This window comes from Mercenaria mercenaria, chromosome 4 (genome assembly GCF_021730395.1).
Source record: "Mercenaria mercenaria strain notata chromosome 4, MADL_Memer_1, whole genome shotgun sequence".
NCBI lineage: Eukaryota > Metazoa > Mollusca > Bivalvia > Venerida > Veneridae > Mercenaria > Mercenaria mercenaria.
This window is the reverse complement of record NC_069364.1, coordinates 27,450,810-27,475,801: the sequence shown is the minus strand read 5'-3', so window position 1 is coordinate 27,475,801 and position 24,992 is coordinate 27,450,810. Positions and strand designations below refer to the sequence as shown.

Here is a 24,992-nt window from a genome sequence, read left to right as displayed (position 1 = left end):
ATTTACAAACCGACTAAAATATAGAGATTGAAGTAAAAAATCTGAAAACTATTCAAGAAAGGGGTTATCAGTAAAAGGAATGATATGAAGGAATTTGGAAGGTCGCTTAAAGAACACTGTTGTGAACTTATTTTGAAATCTGGCCAGCAATTTCAGAATTATGTTTTCCAAAATTTCCATACAGCTATATAGGGAAAGCTAGATTCAGCCCTGGAGGCCAATGAAACTAAATGACCTGAAGAAATTTGGTAGAAGGTCGTCCAAGAACAATAACTCTACATGGATTAGCTAAATTTGAAGGAAATTCAAAGAATACTACAGAAGGAACATTCCTGTGAAGTTTGGCTGATACGTTTGTTTGTTTTGGGTTTAACACTGTTTTTTAACAGTATTCCACGTTTATTACGGAAATCTGTGTTCCTGAATTCTGTACCAGTACAAACCTGTTCTCTGCGAGTACCAACTTCCCCACAAGAATCAGATGTGGAAGATGAACAATTTCAGATACAATGTATTTTATCAAATTGTCACAGAGAACATACACCTCATCCAGCTCATATTGGCAGGGCAGTTTTGAAAACAACATTCTTTAAGAGATTGAGGACAACGAATGGACACACTACAGACATCCAACTACCTTAAAAACACACTTCATGCTCGTATCAGCTAACAATAACAAAACTGATCAACATGTTAAATTTTACTTTTTGTCAACCAATACATTTAAGGAATAAATTTCCTCAAATATTTCAAATTTTATCCACTCAGTAAAAACAGTCAGTTTCTTTTCTTTCTATTTTTATCAATAAAACTTTTTAGGCATCTAACATCAGACCTATAAATATACGATTTATGTAAACTCAGCACTACATCCTGAATGTTTCATAACAGTATGACAAAATCTCTATGTTCCCTATGTTTATAGAGCTGCAGTAGCAGACATGTTCTTCAAGGTCTTGATACAGTTTGCGATACTTTCTTTCTCCTGCTGAGGAGTGATTGATTTCTTCACGTTGTTCACGATCCAGTTCACCATGTGATCCTGTTCGAAAGAACGCTGTGCATGCTCCATATCTGCCTGGTATTCCTGTAATAGATTTTAAATAAACAATTCAGATCTGATCTGGGTTAACTTATACTTCGAGCTTTCTCATTGCATCAGGAAATATTATACTCAATGGTAGGCAAACTTTAAAATTAATTAAGATTGTAGTCAAATTAATGCCCAGGTGAAATACAAATTAACCATTAAATACCCTGTGAATATTGAGCTTCAGTGTTGTTTTTTCTGTAGGTTAAACGGGTGAGCAAATTATTACCTAGAAAATGATAAAATAGAGACATCTACTGGAGAAAATTATCTACATTCTAGATTAAAATATCCCAAAATATCCTTTTCTTACTGTGAGCACTGTTGAATGAAGGATAGGTGTACCCTGACATGTAAACAATATCATAACCATCAGGTACCACTGTTATTACTTCAGAACTAAGCCTGGTATACCCATGTAAACAATATAACCATCAGGTACCACTGCTATTACTTCAGAACGAAGCCTGATATATCCATGTAAACAATATTATAACTATCAGGTACCACTGTTATTACTTCAGAACGAAGCCTGGTATAGTATATACCCATGTAAACAATATCATAACCATCAAGTACAGGCACATGATCTTTGAAGATAAACTTGGTAAGAGAGAATACAAGTTGCTGAAATACTGTTTTCTCCTGGCAAAGGGTACTTTTACAAGGACAGTGTAGCTTTAGAAGTCTGAGAACTTACCAGTCTTCGTCTGACTGTATCATGGACCTCGGCCAATCTCTGTCGGTATTCAGCTTCCAGCTGAAGATCAATTTGTTCCTGAAAAAAGAAAGTTTTTACAGAAAATTCATATGAAGTCATAAACTTAAATAGTTTAACCTACTGCGTTTGAAAACAGACTACAAGGCAAACTACTCTAGAACGAAAGTTACATTGACCAAAAACAACAACAAGAGGGCCATGAAGGCCCTGTATCGCTCACCTGACCTATTGACCTAAAGATCATCAAGATCAACATTCTGACCAAGTTTCATAAAGATATGGTCATAAATGTGATCTCTAAAGTGTTAACTAGCTTTTCCTTTATTTCGACCCAGTGACCTAGTTTTTGACCCCACATGACCCAGATTCGAACTTGACCTAAAGATCATCAAGATTAACACTCTGACCAAGTTTCATGAAGATACAGTCATAAATATGGCCTCTAGAGTGTTAACAAGCTTTTCCTTTGATTTGACCTAGTGACCTAGTTTTTGACCCCACCTGACCCAGATTTGAACCTGACCTATAGCTCATCAAGATCAACATTCTGACCAAGCTTCATTAAGATATGGTCATAAATGTGGACTCTACAGTGTTAACTAGCTTTTCCTTTGATTTGACCTGGTGACCTAGTTTCTGATCCTACATGACCCAGATTCAAACTGGACCTTGAGACCATCATAATTAACATTCTGACCAAGATTCATGAAGATACAGTCATAAATGTGGCCTCTACAGTGTTAACAAGCTTTTCCTATGACCTAGTTTTTGAATCCAGATGACCCAATATCGAACACATCCAAGATTTTATTGAGGATAACATTCTGACCAAGTTTCATTAAGATTGGGCCAAAACTGTGACCTCTAGAGTGTTAACAAGCTTTTCCTTTGATTTGACCTGGTGACCTAGTTTTTGACCCAAGATGACCCAATATTGAACTGGTCCAAGATTTACTGAGAGTAATATTCTGACCAAGTTTCATTAAGATTGGGCCAAAATTGTGACCTCTAGAGTGTTAACAAGCTTTTCCTTTGATTTCACCTGGTGACCTTGTTTTTGATCCTAGATGACCCAATATCGAACTCGTCCAAGATTTTATTGAGGGTAACATTCTAACCAAGTTTCATTAAGATTGGGCCAAAATTGTGACCTCTAGAGTGTTAACAAGCTTTTCCTTTGATTTGACCTGGTGACCTAGTTTTTGACCCCAGATGACCCAATATCGAACTCGTCCAAGATTTTATTGAGGGTAACACTCTGACCAAGTTTCATTAAGACTGGGCCAAAATTGTGACCTCTAGAGTGTTAACAGTCAAATTATTGATGACGGACGACTGACGGACCGACGACGACGGACACAGGGCAATCACCTTTGAGCACTTCGTGCTTAGGTGAGCTAAAAAAAAAACAATACACAAAAGGTGAAAATTCCATGAAAACCAATCTTTCAACCTTTGCATTTGGCCGTCATGTTTTGTCTGTTTGTTTTGTTTTTGGGTTTAACGCCGTTTTTCAACAGTATTTCAGTCATGAAACGGCGGGCAGTTAACCTAACCAGTGTTCCTGGATTCTGTACCAGTACAGACCTGTTCTCCGCAAGTAACTGCCAACTTCCCCACATGAATTATCAGAGGTGGAAGACGAATGATTTCAGACACAGTGTTTTTTATCAACTTGTTCTGTTTATCTATGTTCTGTTATATATATCTGACAGCATCCAGTCATGCTGCTCGAAAGTACAGATACAAAATAACATCTATAGACGTTTCATCTTCATACACGACTCCTGACTCATCATTAGTTCTTAAAGGTGTACGCTAGAATTCCCTGTATTAGATGAGATGGGCAAATTTTTTCCCCCAATAATAAAATTTCTGGCAGATCACTCTTCTTCTATAACAGTCACCTATGAACTTTATTCCATTTTATTGTTTCTTAGATGATTGTCTTTCAAAATGCAAAGTTTGAAGGAATTCTATTATTGGGAAAAATTTAGCCCTGAATTCTAGCGTACACCTTTCACTGTGTTTTCTACTTTTATAAACGGCTGCTTTGACCTTGACCACAGTGATCCCATATACAATCCAAAACTTTTCCAAGCTACCTACACACTTTATATTTTGTGAGGAATGGGTGCAGGCGGGTGGGGAGAAGTAAGGGTAGGGGTTAGAACAGAGGTAAGCGGGAGTACAATAGCATTCTTTACTTTTTAATTAGGCAAGCTAAAAATCATAAAAAAATTTCATTTGCTAAGCTTTACCTTTAGCCTGCTAGTGGCTAGTGATTCTGCCTTTGCGACCAGTGCAGACAAAGATCTGCTTGCACATCCATGCAGGCTGATCATGGTCTCCACTGTTCACTATTCAGTCAGTAAATTTTCAGTGAACACCCCTTTGAATAATAAGTGATACTGCCCAAATTGAATGATAGACCAGTCAATTTTAGAGATTTAGCAAGGTAAAGGTTAAAAACCCTTTACTTCTGTATTGATATTACAGAAAAAACAATCAAATCAATGACCTCTTCCGGCAACATTTCAGGCAATAACAAGCAGTTGGGGGAAAATGGCTGTTCAACAAACCATCTCACATTTCTCAAACTCTTTCTCACCAGCTATGCATTAATTTAAACAAAATTACTGTAATTTATTCATTCCAGGTAATGACACTCAGAAATTTCCATGTGTTTACGTGTCCTCCTAATTCTACTTCAGTATTTTAAGGCCGCTACTGTAGCAGTTTTCAATACTAGCTTGGAAATGCCAGTATATCGTACAGAAAATACTTCATCAAACTGAAATTGCCGATTATGATTACAGGGCCGCTATCTTAAGTCACTGGCCTCAATCATGCAACCTGAATGGCGTACAGAAAAACCTGCTTTAGTGGTCACCTCTATTATGCAGCCAGTGTCTCATTTCCCAAAATCGTCATTCATTTTATAAATTACCTGCATTAAACAGCCATCTGCTGTTAGCAGCCACTTTTTCCCAATCACTGGCTCGCTGCTAAAGACAGAAGACAGATGCAATTTTACCTGTTTTGCCTGGAAAATGACAGGAATGGCATCTTGTCTAGCAATCTCCTCTTTAAGTTCGGCAACTTCAGTTTTATAACCAGATGTCGCATTCTCTAATGGCTCCTCATACAACTCCTTCCTGCGCAACTGTAACATACAAAAGTGAACAATTTCAGTATAGGGTCACACAAAGAAAATGTATGTGAAATTATTTTGAAATTGGACCAGTTTTTTTTCTGTGAAGAAGATCTTTTAAAGCATCCACTATATGCATATAGGAAATGCTGTATACATTTATATGAACAAGAGGACCATGATGGTCCTGAATCGCTCACCTATCCCCACATGACCCAGTGTTGAACTGAGTATGACGTCGTTATTTCTATTATTTGACACAGTGACCTAGTTTTTGAGCACATGTGACCTAGATATCATCAAGATAAAAAATTCTGACCAATTTTCATGAAGATCCCATGGAAAATATGGCCTCTAGAGAGGTCACAAGGTTTTTCTATTATTTGACCTAATGACCTAGTTTTTGACCGCACGTGACCCAGTTACGAACCTGACCTAGATATCATCAAGCTGAACATTCTCACCAATTTTTATGAAGATCCATTGAGAAATATGGTCTCTAGAGAGGTCACAAGGTTTTTCTATTTTTAGACCTACTGACCTAGTTTTTGACCCCACCTGACCCAGTTTCAAACTTGACCTAGATATCATCAAGGTGAACATTCTGACCAATATTCATGAAGATCTCATGAAAAATATGGCCTCTAGAGAGGTCACAAGGTTTTTCTATTTTTAGATCTACTGACCTAGCTTTTAACCCCACGTGATCCAGTTTCAAACTTGACTTAGAAATCATCAAGGTAAACATTCTGACTAATTTTCATGAAGATCCATTGAAAAATATGGCCTCTAGAGAGGTCACAAGGTTTTTCTATTTTTAGACCTACTGACCTAGTTTTTGACCGCACATGACCCAGTTTCGAACTTGACCTAGATATCATCAAGGTGAACATTCTAACCAATCTTCATGAAGATCCATTGAGAAATATGGCCTCTAGAGAGGTCACAAGGTTTTTCTATTTTTAGACCTACTGACCTAGTTTTTGACCCCACATGACCCAGTTTCGAACTTGCCCTAGATATCATCAAGGTGAACATTCTGACCAATATTCATGAAGATCTCATGAAAAATATGGCCTCTAGAGAGGTCACAAGGTTTTTCTATTTTTAGATCTACTGACCTAGTCTTTAACCCCACGTGACCCAGTTTCGAACTTGACCTAGATATCATCAAGGTGAACATTCTGACCAATTTTCATGAAGATCCATTGAGAAATATGGCCTCTAGAGAGGTCACAAGGTTTTTCTATTTTTAGACCTAATGACCTAGTTTTTGACCCCAAGTGACCCAGTTTCGAACTTGACCTAGATATCATCAAGGTGAACATTCTGACCTTTTTTAACCCCACGTGATCCAGTTTCGAACTTGACTTAGATATCATCAAGGTAAACATTCTGACTAATTTTCATGAAGATCCATTGAAAAATATGGCCTCTAGAGAGGTCACAAGGTTTTTCTATTTTTAGACCTACTGACCTAGTTTTTGACCGCACGTGACCCAGTTTCGAACTTGATCTAGATATCATCAAGGTGAACATTCTGACCAATTTTCATGAAGATCCATTGAATATTATGGCCTCTAGAGAGGTCACAAGGTTTTTCTATTTTTAGACCTACTGACCTAGTTTTTGACGGCACATGACCCAGTTTGGAACTTGACCTAGAATTTACCAAGATGAACATTCTGACCCATTTTCATAAAGATCCCATGAAAAATGTGACCTCTAGAGATGTCACATGGAAAAGTTTACGGACGCATGGACGACGGACACCGCGCGATCACAAAAGCTCACCTTGTCACTTTGTGACAGGTGAGCTAAACAGTGACTACCACCTTTGGTGGCCTTGTGTTTGACAAACTTGAATAGATTGAACAAACTTGGTATAAGGGGTCAATAAAGACACATTTCTGTGATATTATCTAAAGTAGATTTGAGAAGAACATTATGACCATGTTTCATGTAAACCTGGCTGATCATTACACAAGTTTTTTTCAATGATTTGACTGAAGTGACCTAGTTCTTCACCCAAGTGACCAAGATTTTAAACAGGCAAACACTCTGACAAACTATCGTATAAAATAGAAAATGTGGCCTCTATGGTTAACAAGGTTCATCTATTATTGATCTTGTTTTTTTTACCTCAGGCACCACACTTTTCAAATTAACATAGATTTCATAGAGACAAACATACTGACAAAGATTTATGATCATCACATAGTAAAGGTGGCCTCTAGAGTGTAAACAATGTTTTTCTATGATTTGACCTAGTGGCCTAGTTTAAAGCAGCAGATAACCCAGTTTTCATCTCGACCTAAACTTCATAAAGACAAACATTCTGGGAAAGTTTTAAGAAAACCATGTTCAAAATGTGGTCTCTAGAGTGTTAACAAGGCCTTACTATGATTTGACATAGTGAACTAATTTCAGGCCTCTGGTAATCCAATTTTAAACTTGACCTAAATTTTACATAGACACTGTCAATTTTGTATGAAGATCACATGGAAAATATGGCCTCTAGAGTGTTAGCAAAGTTTTTCTATGATTTGACCTAGTGACTATGCCATCAAAGTAAGAAATCTCTCATCTTTTTAAACTGTTCAATAAGCAAAAAGAGAAATATGGAAAGTACCTTTGGAAAATGAAACCTTCACAGACTATTAAATATTTCCATTGTAAGGTCAAACAGTTTTCAGCAACATTTCAATCAACTGATAGCATTATATCATTCTAGCATGTATCATTTTTTCCTCTTTCCTTTTTCCATTGACAATTTCCTAACTAAAAATTTGTGAAAACTTCAGTTCTTACAAATAGCAATACTGAAACATGCCGAGTTTAAATTTTTGCAAAACTGAACTTAACCACTGATTTCTGATTAACTTAAATCAATCTATTAATTTATCTTAACATTTCGCCTGCTCGAGGCAGGTGATTTTGCCTTTGCAACCAGTGCAGACAAAGATCAGTCTGCACATCCATGCAGCCAGGCTGATCTTTTGCAGGCTGACCTTTGTCTACACTGTCCGCTATCCGGAAGGTAAATTTCACCCCTTCAATCAATAAATGACCAAATTGAAAGATAGACCAGTCCATTTTAGAATTTTAGCAAGGTAAAGGTTAAGTTTTCATGCCAAGTAAACAAAATCTTACCGCTTGTTTTGCTACGAGATAAGCACTGATCTTATCTCCATACTTAAATCGAACCCAGTTAACAAAGCCTATCACAATCAGAAACTCATAGAATTCGTGGTCCAAGACGATATATTCCTTGCTAATACCAAACAGTATAGATCCCCAGACCAACGTGTAACAACCTGCAATCATTGAAACATCCATTACAACAGTACTGCAAATTAAACTGAATAAGCAGCAAAAAAACAAGAGCTGTCACTGGAGACAGCGCGCTCGACTATTTCGATGCTGGATAGTGAAACAGGGAACATCTGAGAAAGCTGGAGCTGTCACTAGTGCTTATGACTCCAATAAGAATAAAGATATTAAAGATATTGGACAATAGCCCGAGTCTGTGTCAAAAGTATTAAGTAATAAGAGAGATAAAGAACATAAAATAAGTATGATTCTAAGCAAAAAAGGGGGATAATTCATGAAATATTGGTACAAGAGTGATTTTTGCACCTTGTGTCATATGATGTGGGTGATGATGTGGAATAACAAGTTTGAATCAAAGCCATTTAGTAATAACTAAAATATAGTGAAAATGCATCAAAATTAACCTGAAAGTCCAAGTAAAAGGGGGCATAATTCATGAAATATTGGCAGTGTTCGAAATTCACGGTAGTCCGACAGCCCGTGGCTACCAAATTTCAGCTCGGGCTACCGATTTTCCACAGGTACAAGCCCGACTGGGCTACCGAATTTTCCTCATTTGTTTAAAAAAACATGCTTATTAAACGAGTACTGCATCGTGATTTTCCAGACTGAGAAACGCTTATGGAATTATTGGTTTTTGCACTCTTACTTGTTGACAATAAAACACAGTGCCAAAGACGTAACCGCAGCTCTAATTGGCTGAATACAATCACCTCTAGCGTAACGGATAATTCGATTAGCTTTCACACTTCTCGCGAAAATCTCACAAGTACCTGCAGTAGGTGGAGCTTAAATTATGCTATCAGCGTGTGTGTAATGTGTATTCAGCACTCGGTATTACATCTTACAAATTGTCAACAGTCCGAGTTGCAGTAATTGGCGAGTGCGGATCCTAAAAAATCGGGCTTAACAGATTAGATTTCGTTTTGGCAAGGAGTGTCATGTCCGATGCTTTTGGACTCTGACGATGCTGATCTGGAATGGAGTATTTCGAGTTAAAAATTTTCAAAAACATGGCAAACATGTACTGTATGTCTTTTTTATTACTTCAAACATGCATAGAGATGTCTGTAAACCAAATGTTATATGGTGCAAAAATTATGTATTTAAAGGTGTTAAAGTTCGGGCTAGTGAAATTGATGTCGGGCTTGGAAAATTTTTAATCTGGTAGCCCGAACGGGCTATTGGATTCAAATCTGAATTTCGTACACTGTATTGGTACCAGAGTCATGGACCTTGTGGCATTTGATGTGGGTGGTAACTATTTTAAGTTTGAATCAAATCCATTCAGTAATAACTGAGATAGCGGGAAAGTGCATCAAAACTTAAACCTGAAATTCTAAGTAAAAAGGGGAGATAATTCATGAAATACTGGTGCAAGAGTACTGGCCCTTGTGTCATATGATGTGAGTGATGATGTTGAATAACTATTTTAAATTTTAATCAAATCCATTTAGTAATAACTGAGATAAGAATGAAAGTACATGAAAACTTTAACCTGAAATTCTATGCAAAAGGGGGCATAATTCATGAAATATTGGTACCAGAGTTATGGACCTTGTGTCATATGATGTGGCTGATTAGGTGGAACAACTATTTTACGTTTGAATCAAATCCATTTAGTTATAACCGAGATATAGTGAAATTGTATCAAAACTTAATATTGGTGTGACAGTTATTGCCCTTGTGCCATATGATGCAGAATAACTATTTTAAGTTAAGAAATCCATTATTTACAGAGATAAAGTGAAAGTGCATCGAAATTTTAACCTGAACTTCTGAGTAAAAAGGGGGGCATAATTCATGAAATACTGGTACCAAAGTTATGGACCTTCAGTCATATGATGTGGCTGATAAGGTGGAACAACTATTTTTAGTTTTAATCAAATCTATTTAGTAATAACAAAGATAGAGTGAAAGATTTAACCTGAAATTCTAAGTACAATAGGGGGATAATTAATGAAATACTGGTGCAAGAGTTATGACCCTTGTGTCATATAATGTGAGTGATGATGTTGAATAACTATTTTAAGTTTGAATAAAATCCATTTAGTAATAACTGAGATAAGAATGAAAGTACATGAAAACTTTAACCTGAAATTCTATGCAAAAGGGGGCATAATTCATGAAATATTGGTACCAGAGTTATGGACCTTGTGTCATATGATGTGGTTGATAAGGTGGAACAACTATTTTAAGTTTGAATCAAATCCATTTAGTTATAACCGAGATATAGTGAAATTGTATCAAAACTTAATATTGGTGTGACAGTTATTGCCCTTGTGCCATATGATGCAGAATAACTATTTTAAGCTAAGAAATCCATTATTTACAGAGATAAAGTGAAAGTGCATCGAAATTTTAACCTGAACTTCTGAGTAAAAAGGGGGGCATAATTCATGAAATACTGGTACCAAAGTTATGGACCTTCAGTCATATGATGTGGCTGATAAGGTGGAACAACTATTTTAAGTTTTAATCAAATCCATTTAGTAATAACCGAGATAGAGTGAAAGATTTAACCTGAAATTCTAAGTACAATAGGGGGATAATTAATGAAATACTGGTGCAAGAGTTATGACCCTTGTGTCATATAATGTGAGTGATGATGTTGAATAACTATTTTAAGTTTGAATAAAATCCATTTAGTAATAACTGAGATAAGAATGAAAGTACATGAAAACTTTAACCTGAAATTCTATGCAAAAGGGGGCATAATTCATGAAATATTGGTACCAGAGTTATGGACCTTGTGTCATATGATGTGGTTGATAAGGTGGAACAACTATTTTAAGTTTGAATCAAATCCATTTAGTTATAACCGAGATATAGTGAAAGTGTATCAAAACTTAATATTGGTGTGACAGTTATTGCCCTTGTGCCATATGATGCAGAATAACTATTTTAAGCTGAGAAATCCATTATTTACAGAGATAAAGTGAAAATGCATCAAAACTTTAACCAATGTGAAAGTCTGGTCAGATTATCCAAATCGCTCACCTGAGAGGACCTTAACCATCTGACTTTACTTCTAACTAGGTCTGGTGAAAAAAAAATTAAGCAGTGCATTAAAAACAAGAGCTGTCTGTAAGACAGCCAATGCTCGACTATTCGAATTATTGTCCCAGAAACAGGAAAATGTTACCCTAAATGTTAAACTATCTGTAGAGTTTCAATCCAGTATCTGCATTAGTTTTGGAGACAGTAACTTGCATGCAAAACTTTAACCAGAAGTTTTAACCAGAATTTTTTTTGTTCGAAAGGGGACATAATTTGACCAAAATGCATGTCAGAGTTATGAGACTTGATGCAATCAACTAGTTTTATAACCCCGAAGGCACATGTGAAGTTCCAATTTAATATCTGCATCTGTTCTGCAGATAGTAACTTGCACGCAAAACTTTAACCAGGATTTTCTAAGTCCAAAAGGGGGCATAATTTGCCCAAAATACATGTCAGAGTTATGGGACTTGACCCAGTGAGGTTGGTAATTGATCTAGAAAAAGAAAAAATAAGTTTCAAATATATATGCCTTTAAGTAATAGCTGTATGTACTTGCATGCAAAACTTTAACCAGGATTTTCTAAGTCCAAAAGGGGGCATAATTTGGCCAAAATGCAGGTCAGAGTTATGGGACTTGATTCTATCAGCTAATTTTATAACCCCGAAGACACATGTGAAGTTTCAATTCAATATCTGCATTAGTTTTGGAGATAGTAACTTGCATGTAAAACTTTAAACAGAACTTTCTAAGTCCAAAAGAGGGCATAATTTGCCCAAAATACATGTCAGAGTTATGGGACTTGACCCAGTGAGGTTAGTAACTGCCAACTCCACATGAATCAGAGGTGGAGGATGAATGATTCAGACACAATGTCTTTTATGAAATTGTCACAGAGAACATACGACCTGCCCTAGGATCGAACTCAATACCCCGCAATCCATAGATCGGCGCTCTCCCTATTAAGCTAAGCAGGCGGGTCTCAAACAAAATGTAAACTAGAAATTATGTCCAAAGGATACAGATGCCCTTCCCCCACAACTATATGACATAAGTTTGAGTCCTGTGAGTAATGACACTGTAACACAGCAAAAAAGTTGTGGACTTGAAAAGAAAAATGGTCATAAATAATTACCGGTATTTCACCTTTAAATGATTCAATGGTACACTGTCTTGTTATGGTGGAAGTTTGTACCAAGTTTTTTGAAAATCTTTCTAGGCATACAAAAAAGGTACAGGACAAACAAGAGGGCCCTGATGGCCCTGTATCGCTCACCTGAGTACCATTGCTCAAAATGATATGATCAAGTTTTGACATAGAGCACATAGGCATACACATTAAATATCATCAGGATAAACACTTTCTTGTAACAGTCCCTTCTGACCTAGTCAGAGCCAATTTCCATACCAAGTTTGAGGGTCCTAGGCTCAAATGCTGCATTTTTGTACTAATAAGACTATTCCTTACCCTGGAAGACTTAAAGACTTAAAACCAATCTCATTAGATGCTGCTGATATATATTCGTTTCAGGCTGTCTAGCATACCCCGACAAAAAATTAGAGCTAATTTTAGGGCAATTTGTACAAAAAAATAGGGCTAAAATTAGGAATTTGGTACAATTTTACGGAAATTCTAGGGCTAAATTTAGGAATTTTCAAATCAAAATATGGACTTTAAAGACCATGTAATGTGCTTACCTTTATGTGATTAACATAAAAGTAACTCAGAAATAGTGCCTTATTTACAGAAAAGACGTTTTTGAACTGTGCTAAATTGTTTTTTTCTGAATTAGAACTTTTAAACAACATTTAAAACATTTTCTCTTTTTGATCATTGCAAAAAAGTTAAAAAATTAGGAATCTTTGTGAAAAAATAGGGCCTTTTTCAGAATTTCCTTTGATTTTTAAAAAAAATAGGAATTTTAGCCAAATTGGAAAAAAAATAGGAAAAAGTAGGAATTTTAGGGACGCTAGACAGCCTGTCGTTTACATAAAATAAAGGGAGGTAATTTGTCATAAATTCAGTCAAAAGTTATCTACCCTGATTGTCCGAGTCCATCTGATGGCACAAATGACATTTCAAATCAGTATCTTCATTGGTTACTGAGATACACCCATTTTAATTTGAAACAAAGGGAGGTAATCTGACATAAAATCAGTCCATAGCTATCTACCCTGATTGCCTCAGTCCAAATAAAGACAATAATGAAATATCAAATGTGATCTATAAATATTTACAGAGATAAATCCATTTTATTAAAATCAGGGGAGATAATCATGCATTGGTATATGCATGTAGAAGATACAGAGTACAAGCCTATACAACAATATATTAGAAAAGTATTCATATCGATAAATGTTCAATCAAGAGTTACCTAATATGACTATTTCTTACCGTGGAAGACATAAATAACTTTTCAAACCAATCTCATTAGAAGCTGCTAAGGTGTATTCATTTAGATAAAAGATAAAGGGAGGTAATTTGTCATAAATTCAGTCAATATGTATCTTCACTGATTGTCCAAGTCCATCTGTTGACATAAATGAAATTTCAGATCAGTATCTTCATAAGTTACATAGATATCCCCATTTTAATTTGAAATAAAGGGAGGTAATTTGAAATAAAATCAGTCCATAGTTATCTACCCTGATTGTCTCTGTCCAACTATTGACAACAATGAAATTTCAAATAAGTCCTATAAGGACTTACTGATATAAATCCGTTTTGATTACAATCAGGGGAGGTATTTATTTATTTGGGTTTTACGGTGCACCAACACAGTATAGGTTATATGTCGCCAAACAGGACTACAAATTTTGGTTTCATATCTCATTTACATCGAAATAAAAACATGAGGTATGGAATCAAAATTTGCATACCTGCTGGAATCACAGAGTTACAGCAAAACCAAGTGTTAAGACCCTATAAGTCGCCTCTTACAATCATGCAAGGGTAAGGCAGTGGTTCCAATTCTTTTCATACACAGAATGTCCCAGAACCACATGGGGCACAATCAGGGGAGGTAATCAGATATAAAATAACTCTGGAACCATAAATGAAGTCCCTATATGGCTGCAAAGGCCAAAATAGCAAATTTTTGACCTTTAAGGGGCCATAACTCTGGAGCCCATGATGGAATCTGGCCAGTTCAAGAAAGGAACCAAGATCTTGTGGTGATACAAGTTGTGTGCAAGTTTGGTTAAAATCAAATCATAAATGAAGCTGCTATTGTGCAGACAAGGTCAAAATAACTAATTTTGACCCTTTCAGGGGCCATAACTCTGGAACCCACTACTGAATCTGGCCAGTTCAACAAAGGAATCAAGATCTTATGGTAATACAAGTTTTGTGCAAGTTTGATAAAATTCAAATCATAAATGAAGCTGCAATAGTGCAGACAAGGTCAAAATAGCTAATTTTGGCCCTTTCAGGGGCCATCACTCTGGAACCCATAATGGAATCTGGCCAGTTCAAGAAAGGAACCAAGATCTTATTGTGATACAAGTTGTGTGCAAGTTTGGTAAAAATTAAATCATAAAAAAATGAAGCTGCTATTGTGCAGACAAGGTTAAAATAGCTAATTTTGGCCCTTTAAGGGGCCATAACTCTTGAACGCATAATGGCCAGTCCAAGAAAGGAACCAAGATCTTATGGTGATACAAGTTGTGTGCAAGTTTGGTAAAAATCAAATCATAAATAAAGCTGCTATTGTGCAGACAAGGTCAAAATAGCTAATTTTGGCCCTTTCAGGGGCCGTAACTCTGGAACCCATAATGGGATCTGGCCAGTTCAAAAAAGGAACCGAGATCTTATGGTGATACAAGTTGTGTGCAAGTTTGGTTAAAATAAAATCATAAATGAAACCTCTATCGTGCAGACAAAAATTGTTGACGGACGGACAGATGTCCGGCCGAAATAAAAGAGGGGGCCATTTCTTTTGTTATTTTCTTTTGTTTGAAAAGGGGGCCCTGGCCCTTTATTCTATTGTTTACGCATTAAAGCTATTGTTCTCTTTTGTTCTCTTTACTGTTAGGTGGCCCTCTCTTTCATTTTGGTCGCCCAGACGGACTGACGACGGACGAAGGGTGATCACAAAAGCTCACCTTGTCACTTATGTGACAGGTGAGCTAAAAATGAGATTAACAACTTTTCCTAAAAATTTCTACCCACCCTTTTCTGAAAAATGTTTGATATCTTAACGTCTACAACAGAAGCTGGGTAATACTTCTACATTGTCAAAGAGTACTTGACTTTGTTCACTTGTCGGATAAAACACACAAGGACGCATCTGCTCACTAGAATTAACTCAAAAATAACATAAACACTTGAACACAAAAAAGAGTTTAAAAATACATCAAATGACAAGACTTCAGTGTGATAGCATTATAGAGGAAATACCAGAGACTCCAAGCTGTGGATACAGTGCCTTGAACCAACGTGTTGGTATAACGCCAAAGTTGTACTCTTCCGTTATTTTCTCCTTATATTCTGGGTGTGGGAAATTCTTGGTATCACGGTCTGGACCGAAGAAAACATCGTTAGCCCTTTTCCAGTACACGACTTTCTCCTCCAGCGTGAGCGGGATGTTGGCTGAGCTTGGATAGTCATCCTGGTATGGAGCTTTCTCAATGGTGGCTTCCTGACCAGGGACCAGAGCACTATGTCGCTGTGGTGTTACAGAAATCAGCCTAGAATTCATAATCATATATTATGTTCAACAGTTATCTATAAGTATCAGCCCTTTGTGATATACAGTAAAACAGGGGTTAGATCCAGCACACTGACTCACTCTAGAAATTCATGTGAACCTTGGGTACTTTCCAGATATTTCTATGTTTGGATCAACCCTGAAAAAATCCAGCCTTTTGCTCATGCCATTGCGACCATGACTAAGCAATCCGTGTTTTACTGAATATTGTTCCTATTACCCCTTCAATAAAGTAACTAGCGCAATAAAATTAAAATGTAACATAATTTAAGTCAAGTTTCAAAGGCCTTTTCATCCTTTAATGACAGAGGCAGATATTCAGCCATTTCATACTAACTGAAATCAAAACAAGGTTATTTTTCCAAATTGTCACACAGAAACTTCCCCAAATGTAAGGAAAAGAAAACTTTTTTTTAATTTGGCATTTATATTTTACAAATAAGCTCATTTAGAATTATCATGCTAAACATGACTGATACTGCCTTTGCGCCCAGTGTAGATAATGATCAGCCTGCACATCCGTGCAGTCTCATCAGGATCTACACTGTTTGCCATTCAGTCAGTATCTTTATAAGCACCCCTTTTAAACAGTGGTACTTTTCAAAATGAAAGAAGGACAAGTTCATTATAGAAATTTAGCAGGGTAAGGATTAAGAAAACCCCATATTTCTTCCTCAGTACAAACATCATTGGCAGAATGAATAACATGCTCTTTGCCCAAACTGAGCAATTATCATGACTGAATTTTCAAATTTGAAAGGCCAAGGCCTTTTCTAAATTTCCTGATGAAAAACCCTGTTTCGGAGTAAAAAAACTGAGACTTCCAACACTAAACATTCATTTGCATTTATTTCAACAGGCATAAAACTTCAGTATTCACTGGGTAAAGTTTGTAAAACAAAATCATTACAATCAAAGTAGGATCAAGCTTTAGGATTCGAATCATTCTAGTTTAAAATGGAAGTAAAGAAATATTTACTGTATCCATCATAATTTTTCCCCCACAAGCATGATGGGGCTCACAATACTAAAAGTTAAGAGCTTTTTTTCCCATCTATAGCAGGGGCCATTTATGGGCACTTTCAAATTGGAAATCTATACTGACGAGATAAAGAAACGCCTCATTGAAATTTGGCGTTATTTTTTTCCTAACGCTTTTAATTGTTGTGAAATGTAGTAAATCTACATGTACTCTGACCGACAAACACAGTGAACAAAAACTCGCGCGATTTCATTCAGCCAATTGTTCACTTCATGTACCTGGTCATGATTTCCTCGTGCAGTCCGTGCATGTAAACCATGTGGTTTGATTGAACGATTTTTGCACATGTACATGTGTAATACGACACACAACCATATTTTCAGCTATTCTCTGAAAAAAAAACATTAGTTTTCGTAATGCCGAGGCTGAATTCTGAAGAGAGGGCTCAGGTTTTGGCTATGCTTGAATGTGGGCGAACGCAGGAACAAGTTGCTAGACGTTTTAACGTCTCTCGTTCGACAATTGTGCGTCTTATTCGACGTGTTAGAGACACGGGAACGTCTATCGATAGACCACGTTCAGGTAGACTGCGTGTAACGTCAATACGACAGGATAATTATATACGTCAACGTCATCTACGTGACAGATTTGTGACGGCGCAATCTACGTCACGTATAGTTGTAGGTAACCGTGGACGTCCAATTAGTCGACATACAGTGAGAAATCTCACGCGTCACCAGGGACTTTCTACAGGCTAGAAACATTAATGTTTTACCTTGGCCGGCGTGTTCACCGGACTGCAATCCGATTGAACACGCGTGGGATTATCTCGGACGGCGGTTACGCCAACGTCAACCCCTGCCAGCAAACGTCCGGGAACTGGTAGCAGCGCTGCACCAGGAGTGGGCCAGAATCCCACGGTATCTGTAACGCAACTGGTGCGGCTCTATGAGGCGTCGCCTTGCTGCTGTGGTTGCTAGCAGAGGTGGGCACACGCGCTACTGATTTTTCTAATGCAATTTCTCCGACCGGGCTATTAAAATTCAAGATTTAAGCATAATGCGACAATGAAATGATTCCTTATTGACCATAAATTCTTGTAAAGCATCTAATTTGCGAATGGATTTGTTCTTTTCTAAATTTGAATCACGGTTAACGAAAAATTGTATACTGAGTTTGAATGAGGCGTTTCTTTATCTCGTCAGTGTAGCAGATTTCCCCTATGAAGTACACAATAAATTTACTTTAAAACAACAAAATTTTAATTCCTTTTGCAAAGCACTGGTAGCTATTTCTTCATCATATATATACAACATATATATACATATAACAAGAGCTGTCCTGTCCATAAGACAGCCAATGCTCGCCTATTCGAATTATTGTCTCTAGAGTTTCAATCCAGTATCTGCATTAGTTTTGGCGATAGTAACTTGCACGCAAAACTTTAACCAAGATATTCTAAGTTCAAAAGGGGGCATAATTTGGCCAAAATATATGTCAGAGCTATGGGTCTTGAACCAGTGTAGATAGTAATTGACATAGAAAAAGAAAAAGTAAGTTTCAAACAGTGTTCGCATTTTCTGAAAATTTCACTGAGTCCCTGGGACTCAGTACTCCCAAAAATGTTGAGTCCCAGCCAAATATGGTTGAGTCCCAGGTTTTGCGGCTACAATATTGACAAATGTCCATGTTTTACAATAAATATCACCTCTTCTTTAACTTCATAAATGCATTCCAGTTCTGATAAGAGGTATAAAAAAATTAGAATCTACAAAGTTACATCAAATATAATGGGTTTGACCAGCTAATAGTTACTTTAACAGGTTTAAGCACTAGACTAAGATTTTACGGAAAAAGTCACTTCTCTGTTTAAATCTATTAATTTTTTTTTCAAGTCTATCAAATTATAAAACAAACCAACTGAAAAGGTCAGTGAATCTGCTTTCCTATCCTTGTTAATCTAATTTCTCATTCTTGTGAATTTATATCATGTGATTACAGTACTGTAAATTGTAATTCTAAGTATTTTTTCCAGTTAATTTCCTAATCACTGCCAAAACCAAACACCCTTTAGTTAGATCTATGAATACAATTTCAAAACAGTTTGATCATTTCATATTCTAAATTTAGCCCAGCAAAAAATAGATCAAGCTCCTAGTGCAATGTTTAGTCAAAACACTAAAATCTATAAAAGCAATATTGTACTAGAACTGACTGTGTGATTTAAATACATGCCATCATGATATCAGCAGCAGTTACGTCACACAAAGGGTAACAGGGTCCTTTTGATCCCCTAATGTGGGCATACATCAAAAGAAAAAGTTGTCAATCATGTTTAACCCAGTTTCTGCAGCAGCTGTCAGAAATTTGTGTAAATTTCAGTAAAGTTATTTTCGTCACAGAAAGTGTCAGTGATATGTTTCTAAGTTCGGAGTAAAATGATTCAAATTACGCGGATTTACCTGTAAGGAAAATATTCAAGGTAAGATAATTTTTTGAAAAGTCAAAGGAGAATTTACAAGTTAATTAATATAGAGCGCTCTAAATCCCTACTGTTTAGTTTATCAAATCAAAGGTGTCAGCGACCATTATAATTGCTTTCAAACTTCTCTGTATCAGGCGACAAAGGCGAAATTATGCCATGTCTATTCGAGTAAAGTGTCAACAGGCTGTACCACAATAGGCTGTTAGTGGATGAATAACAAAAATTGGGCGACTTGAATTTCACTCATGTCGACCCCTAGCTAAAGCCCTGCTTTGAAAAATAAAACCAGTGTTCGCGTTTGCCGGAGACTCTATCTTACTTTCGGTTTGCAATGCAAGAAGTACCTGGACTGTTTCCATATAATTTACATAGGGTATGACTGAATAGCGAAATCTAGTAGATTTCGCGAAATCTAATCAAATTAGCGAAATCTAGACATAAAATGTAAACTAATGAATATTTTTAAAAATCCTTTTAAGCTTTTATCAAAAATATAAATCTACGTGTGTATGTCAATTTTCAAGAAAAAATATTTGTATTTAGGGTGATTTTGAAGCGAAAAACTTATACGGGTCTAGATTTCGCCCGATTCTACATGCGCGGAAATCTCAAGTGACAGGTAAAATCAAGACATAAAATTGATAGTGATGAATTTTCTTTTTAAATCTTTTAGGCTTTTATTAAGAATATATTTCTCAGTTTGCATGTCAATTTTCAAGAAAAAATATTTATATATAAGGTGGTGTTGAAACGAAAAACTTATGCGGGTGTTGATTTCGCCAGACTCTATATGCAAAGAAATCTCAAGTGACAAGCAAAATCAAGACATAAAATCTAAAGTGATGAATACTTTTCAAAATCCTTTTAAGCTTCTATTAAGAATATATTTCTAAGTGTGCATGTCAATTTTCAAGAAAAAAATACTTATACTTAGTAATAATTAGAAACGAAAAATATACATGTATACGGGTGTTGATTTTGCCAGATAGTCAGTGACATGCAAAATCAAGTCATAAAATTTAAAGTAATGAATAATTTTTAAAATCCTTTTAAACATTTATCAGGAATATAAATCTACGTTTGCATTTCAATTTTCAAGAAAAAAATATTTATATTTAGGGTAGTTTTGAAGCGCAAAACATATACGGGTCTTGATTTCGCCCGATTCTACATGCGCGGAAACCTCAAGCGACAGGTAAAATCAAGACATAAAATTTAAAAGATGGATATTTTTTGGAAATTCTTTTTAGCTTTCATCAAGAATATAGTTCTACGCGTGCATATCAATTTTCAGGAACAAATATTAATATTTAGTATGATTAATAAACGAAAAACTTATACGGATGTCTTAAAATCTTAAAGAATGAATATTTTTTTAAAAAAATCCTTTTGAGCTTTAATTAGGAACATATTTCTAAGTTTCAAGAGAAAAGAATAATATTTAATATTGTTTTGAAAAGAAAGCGTATGCGGGTCTTGAATTCGCCTGATTCTGTATGCGCAGAAATCTCAGTGTATGGCAAAATCAAGACATATAATCTAAAGTAATGATTATTTTAAAATATCCTTTTGTGCTTTTATTAGGAATGCATGGTTCATACAGAATATCAGAGACAAAATTCAAGTACTTTTCAAGGAATTTTCAAGGACTTCTTACAATTTTTCAAGGACTATTTTTTTTCAAAACCATGACCTAATCTGAACAACTTTCATTGTGTTCATCATGTAATGCAAAAATAAAACAACCATCGCTTGTAACACCTCTGAAAATGAAGTAATTGGATTGTTTGATTGATGTGATTCACTATTTTGCTGATGTTTAATGTTTAATGCTTTTCTTGTGACTTTTTAGCACACTCCCACTGATGATACCTCAAGAATTTTGTCACATGACGAACAAAAACACTTCGTTCGGTCTGCTTTATAGGGCTTCAGCCACTGTTTATATTTGCTTTGTCTCCCACTTACTTGAGTAAACATGTTTATTTTTCTTACTCATTTTAATTCACTGGAAACACTTGCAAACAGCAAAAAATTGCGAGTTATTAATTATGGCTGATCACTACCAAATACAGTGTAAGCCTCCGAGGTCTAGTCACAAGTAGACCCAATTGAAATATAGTGCAATTTTTTTTCCTTATTTTTTTTTCATTAGACATTGATTGAGGCCACTGATGTTGATCGTTACAAGTAATACTGGTTGTGTAGATGACATAAATTCACATTCTTTGAGTTCTTTGATTTTTCGTTACTCAGACCCGCCGACCCTATTTTCCGGCATTTTCGAAAAAAATAAAAATTGAAATTTCAAAAATTTCAAAATTATTTTCGGGCTACGATCGATGTTTGGCTGCATTCTGACGACGACGACAAAGTCGATATTCGTCAGCGCATTATCCGTCAGTGTCATATAGGCGCAATTTCCGCTCAAATGGAAGCGTCTCCCGTACGTAAACAAAAACTTGAGTGAAATTTAAGATTGTCTTTGAACGATTTATGCGCGATGGAAAAGCGGAATATTTGGTTTGTGATCTAGTATATAGACAATAAAACAATGAAAAACAAGTTCTGTAAAGGTTACGGTCAGTAACGTGTCTCAAAATGTTAGAAAAACATAGATTTACCCGACCTAAATGGGGGGGGGGTACCAGGAGGGAAAGGGGCCCAGTCCTGTGATTTGGAGCAAAACCAGCTCGGTGTTTGGGCAAAGGGGAATAAAAAACCTGATGTAAAGTCAGTTTTTGGGGGAAAACTGCATAATTTAAAAGATATTTTCTGACGGAAGGACCCTATTATGAAGGGGATAAAACCCTGTGATATGCTTATGAAGACATATATGTATTCCAAGTTGCCTGATTGGAGGTATTTATCTATATATTCCATTGCATACAAATCCTTTTCAGGGACCTATCTAGCTACTTATGCTTTCAGTTATTTTCTGGCCATCAAATATAAAATAAAGAGTGGCCCGACTTTGAATCACTTGCCCCTGACCACTGTGGGATCGAGCCCCACTCAGGTCATTATGTGAAAAAGATATCCAGCTGGCTGACGGAAGGTAGGCTATTCTACCCAGATGCCAATTCTTGCCTGAGATGATGCCCAGAGGAGTACCTGGGGTCTTCCTGCACCATTTAAGTCTGGAAAGTCACCATATGACCTATAAAATTGTGTCAGTGTGACTTATAACACAACAAATAAATATTAAAATGTATTAAATAAAGATCTTGGTCAGAAAAGTTTATGAATTAAAAATTAAAGTATGCACATGCTAAAAATGAAACCAGCCGATCAGACCATTGAAAATTGCTATTCAATCATCAATTTAATACTTGCCGGAGATGTTATGGTCAAGAGCAAATAGTACCCATGCCCAAAGAGTGATTTTGTTTAAGTTTTTGAAATCATCAATTTTATGTTCAAGATAATAAAAAAGTTAAACACAGAATGGTAATTTTCTTTGTATTATATGTTAAATGCGTATTAAAGTAGTGTTAAAATCCTTTCAAGCAACACATTTGAAGTGATCACTTATCGTCTGTTGTTTTAATAAATTTTACTGCCTTTTTATTTTTATTTTTTTCCCTCCTCCTGTCAACATTTTTATGCTCAAAATCCGAGTAAAAAAAAAATAAAAAAACTCTGGCCTAAGTTTAATTGTCAATTATGAAAACAGGAAGTGGTGCAAGAATACCACTGTCAACAAGCTTAGGAACTGGTGTAAAAGTTGCTGTATTTTGGATGGTGAGTTTTCAGCTGCTCACAGTTTTCTTATATAAAAGTTAACACCATATTTTCTTTTGATTTTTTTGTTGCACTAACATTTAGCTTTTGAAAGATGGTAGGCTGTCAAGACCTGATATATTAGAAAATAGATTTGCAGAGCTGGTTTTGAAGTGTGGTTTAGATAGAATTATACAGGGGCTGCATTTAATAGTGTTCAGCCTTTATGCACCGTGTTTTCTAAACGGAAACGGAAATATACAAATGTTGATACAGTAGGAAACATCAATAAAATGTGGCCGTAGACCACTACCATAGCATATGGGGAAATCAATGAGTGACCCGATCCAGCAATTTCAAGAATTTATTTTCATTTTGTTCGATTTATTTTAAGCCTTATTCTTTTTGCAAAGCAAAGTTGCGGACAGAATGTTTTCAAGGAGTGAAAGGTCAAATTCAAGCAGTTTTTTTCAAAATTCAAGTACTTTTCCCGGTTTTGTAGGGATTTTGTCATTTTCAAGGAGTTTTCAAGGACTACCATCGAATTCAAGGACTTTTCAAGGCCTGTGCGAACCTTGGAATATATTTCTACGTGTCCATGTCAAGTTTCAAGAAAAAATATTTATATTTAGTAAGGTTTTGAAAAGAAAATCCAATGCGAGTGTTGATTTCGTCCTATTCTGCGTGGAAGCAAAATCAAATCGTAAAATTAAAATCGCGTTGAGCCGTTATTGAGAATATAATTCCACACTTATATGTCGAAAAAAACGTATACGGTTGTATCTTGATGCATTATTCCGATATTAAATCTAAGTTAGGTTTTAAAGTTATTACTTATTTTCATAAAAAAAGGTAATACAATGAATTATGGAAGTTGTGAAAATAATTGGACCATGTTGCTGTGGGACTGTGTTACATGCAATGCACACATCGGCATTATACAACACAATACACAAATTGTATGCCATGATTTTTTATTACAATCAAAGCCATAAATAGATTCTAGTAATTATGCAAAAATCACTCAAAACATAATCAAGCTGATCAGTTTGTATTAATACAAGGCAGTCTGAAAGACAGCTAAATCCCCCGCCACTGCTATGGATAGTGAAAGGGTAAAAGCTTTGATTTTAGCTGTGACCTTGACCTTGAACCGACATGGCTGACTCATGAATTCTGCACAACGTCTTGATGAGGTGATCATTAGACCAAAGTTTCATGAAAATCCTTTTAGGGGTTTAGGAGATATGGATCGGACACGATTTTGTTACGGACGGAAGGACGGACGGAAGGACAGAAAGACTGACGGACGGAAGGATGGACGCAGACCATTCCTATAATCCCTCCGCTACGGCGGGGGATTAATAATCCCCTACATTATAATTATATTACGGCTTGTATGCAATTTTAATCAACACCTCGTGTTTATGTTTGCATGTGTCATATTTATCAATCATCATCTAAATTGTTTAATACATGAAAGAAATTGTATTCAACAATAATTAGAGAATGCATATATCAATGAACATAAGAAAATGGGCCATATCCTAAACATATAACTTCAATTTAATTCTTAGAAAGACGTTTTCGTATAGAAAATGTGTTAATGAAAAATAAATTGCAAATCTGAATAATTACCGTTTGTTAGGCCAGCATTTTTTAATTTTCTGGTTTACGGGAGCGCCGACCCTATTTTTTGACAAAATAAAATAAAAATAAAAGTCATTTTCAGTACTTTTATTTTCATTTTACCCGCCGACCGTCCGTAATTGCTGCTGCCAAAAATAAAAGTTT

The 24,992-nt window shown here is 35.9% G+C and overlaps 2 protein-coding genes across 2 annotated transcripts in view; one reads left to right on the top strand and one right to left on the bottom strand.

The window, feature by feature from the left end:
• Positions 1-687: 687 nt before the first annotated feature.
• The window catches only part of LOC123551299 (ATP synthase subunit b, mitochondrial-like), a 40,533-nt gene continuing 16,228 nt past the window's right edge, over positions 688-24,992 (bottom strand). The window contains exons 3-7 of the mRNA XM_045340135.2: positions 15,699-15,988; positions 8,119-8,282; positions 4,849-4,977; positions 1,791-1,868; positions 688-1,087 (exon numbers count right to left, since the gene is read on the bottom strand). Coding sequence (XP_045196070.2) covers positions 920-1,087; positions 1,791-1,868; positions 4,849-4,977; positions 8,119-8,282; positions 15,699-15,988 — 829 coding nt within the window. The 3' untranslated portion in view covers positions 688-919. The remainder of the gene's footprint in view (positions 1,088-1,790; positions 1,869-4,848; positions 4,978-8,118; positions 8,283-15,698; positions 15,989-24,992) is intronic.
• The window catches only part of LOC123551300 (uncharacterized), a 37,108-nt gene continuing 35,242 nt past the window's right edge, over positions 23,127-24,992 (top strand). Inside the window, exon 1 of the mRNA XM_053540828.1 lies at positions 23,127-23,219. Coding sequence (XP_053396803.1) covers positions 23,142-23,219 — 78 coding nt within the window. The 5' untranslated portion in view covers positions 23,127-23,141. The remainder of the gene's footprint in view (positions 23,220-24,992) is intronic.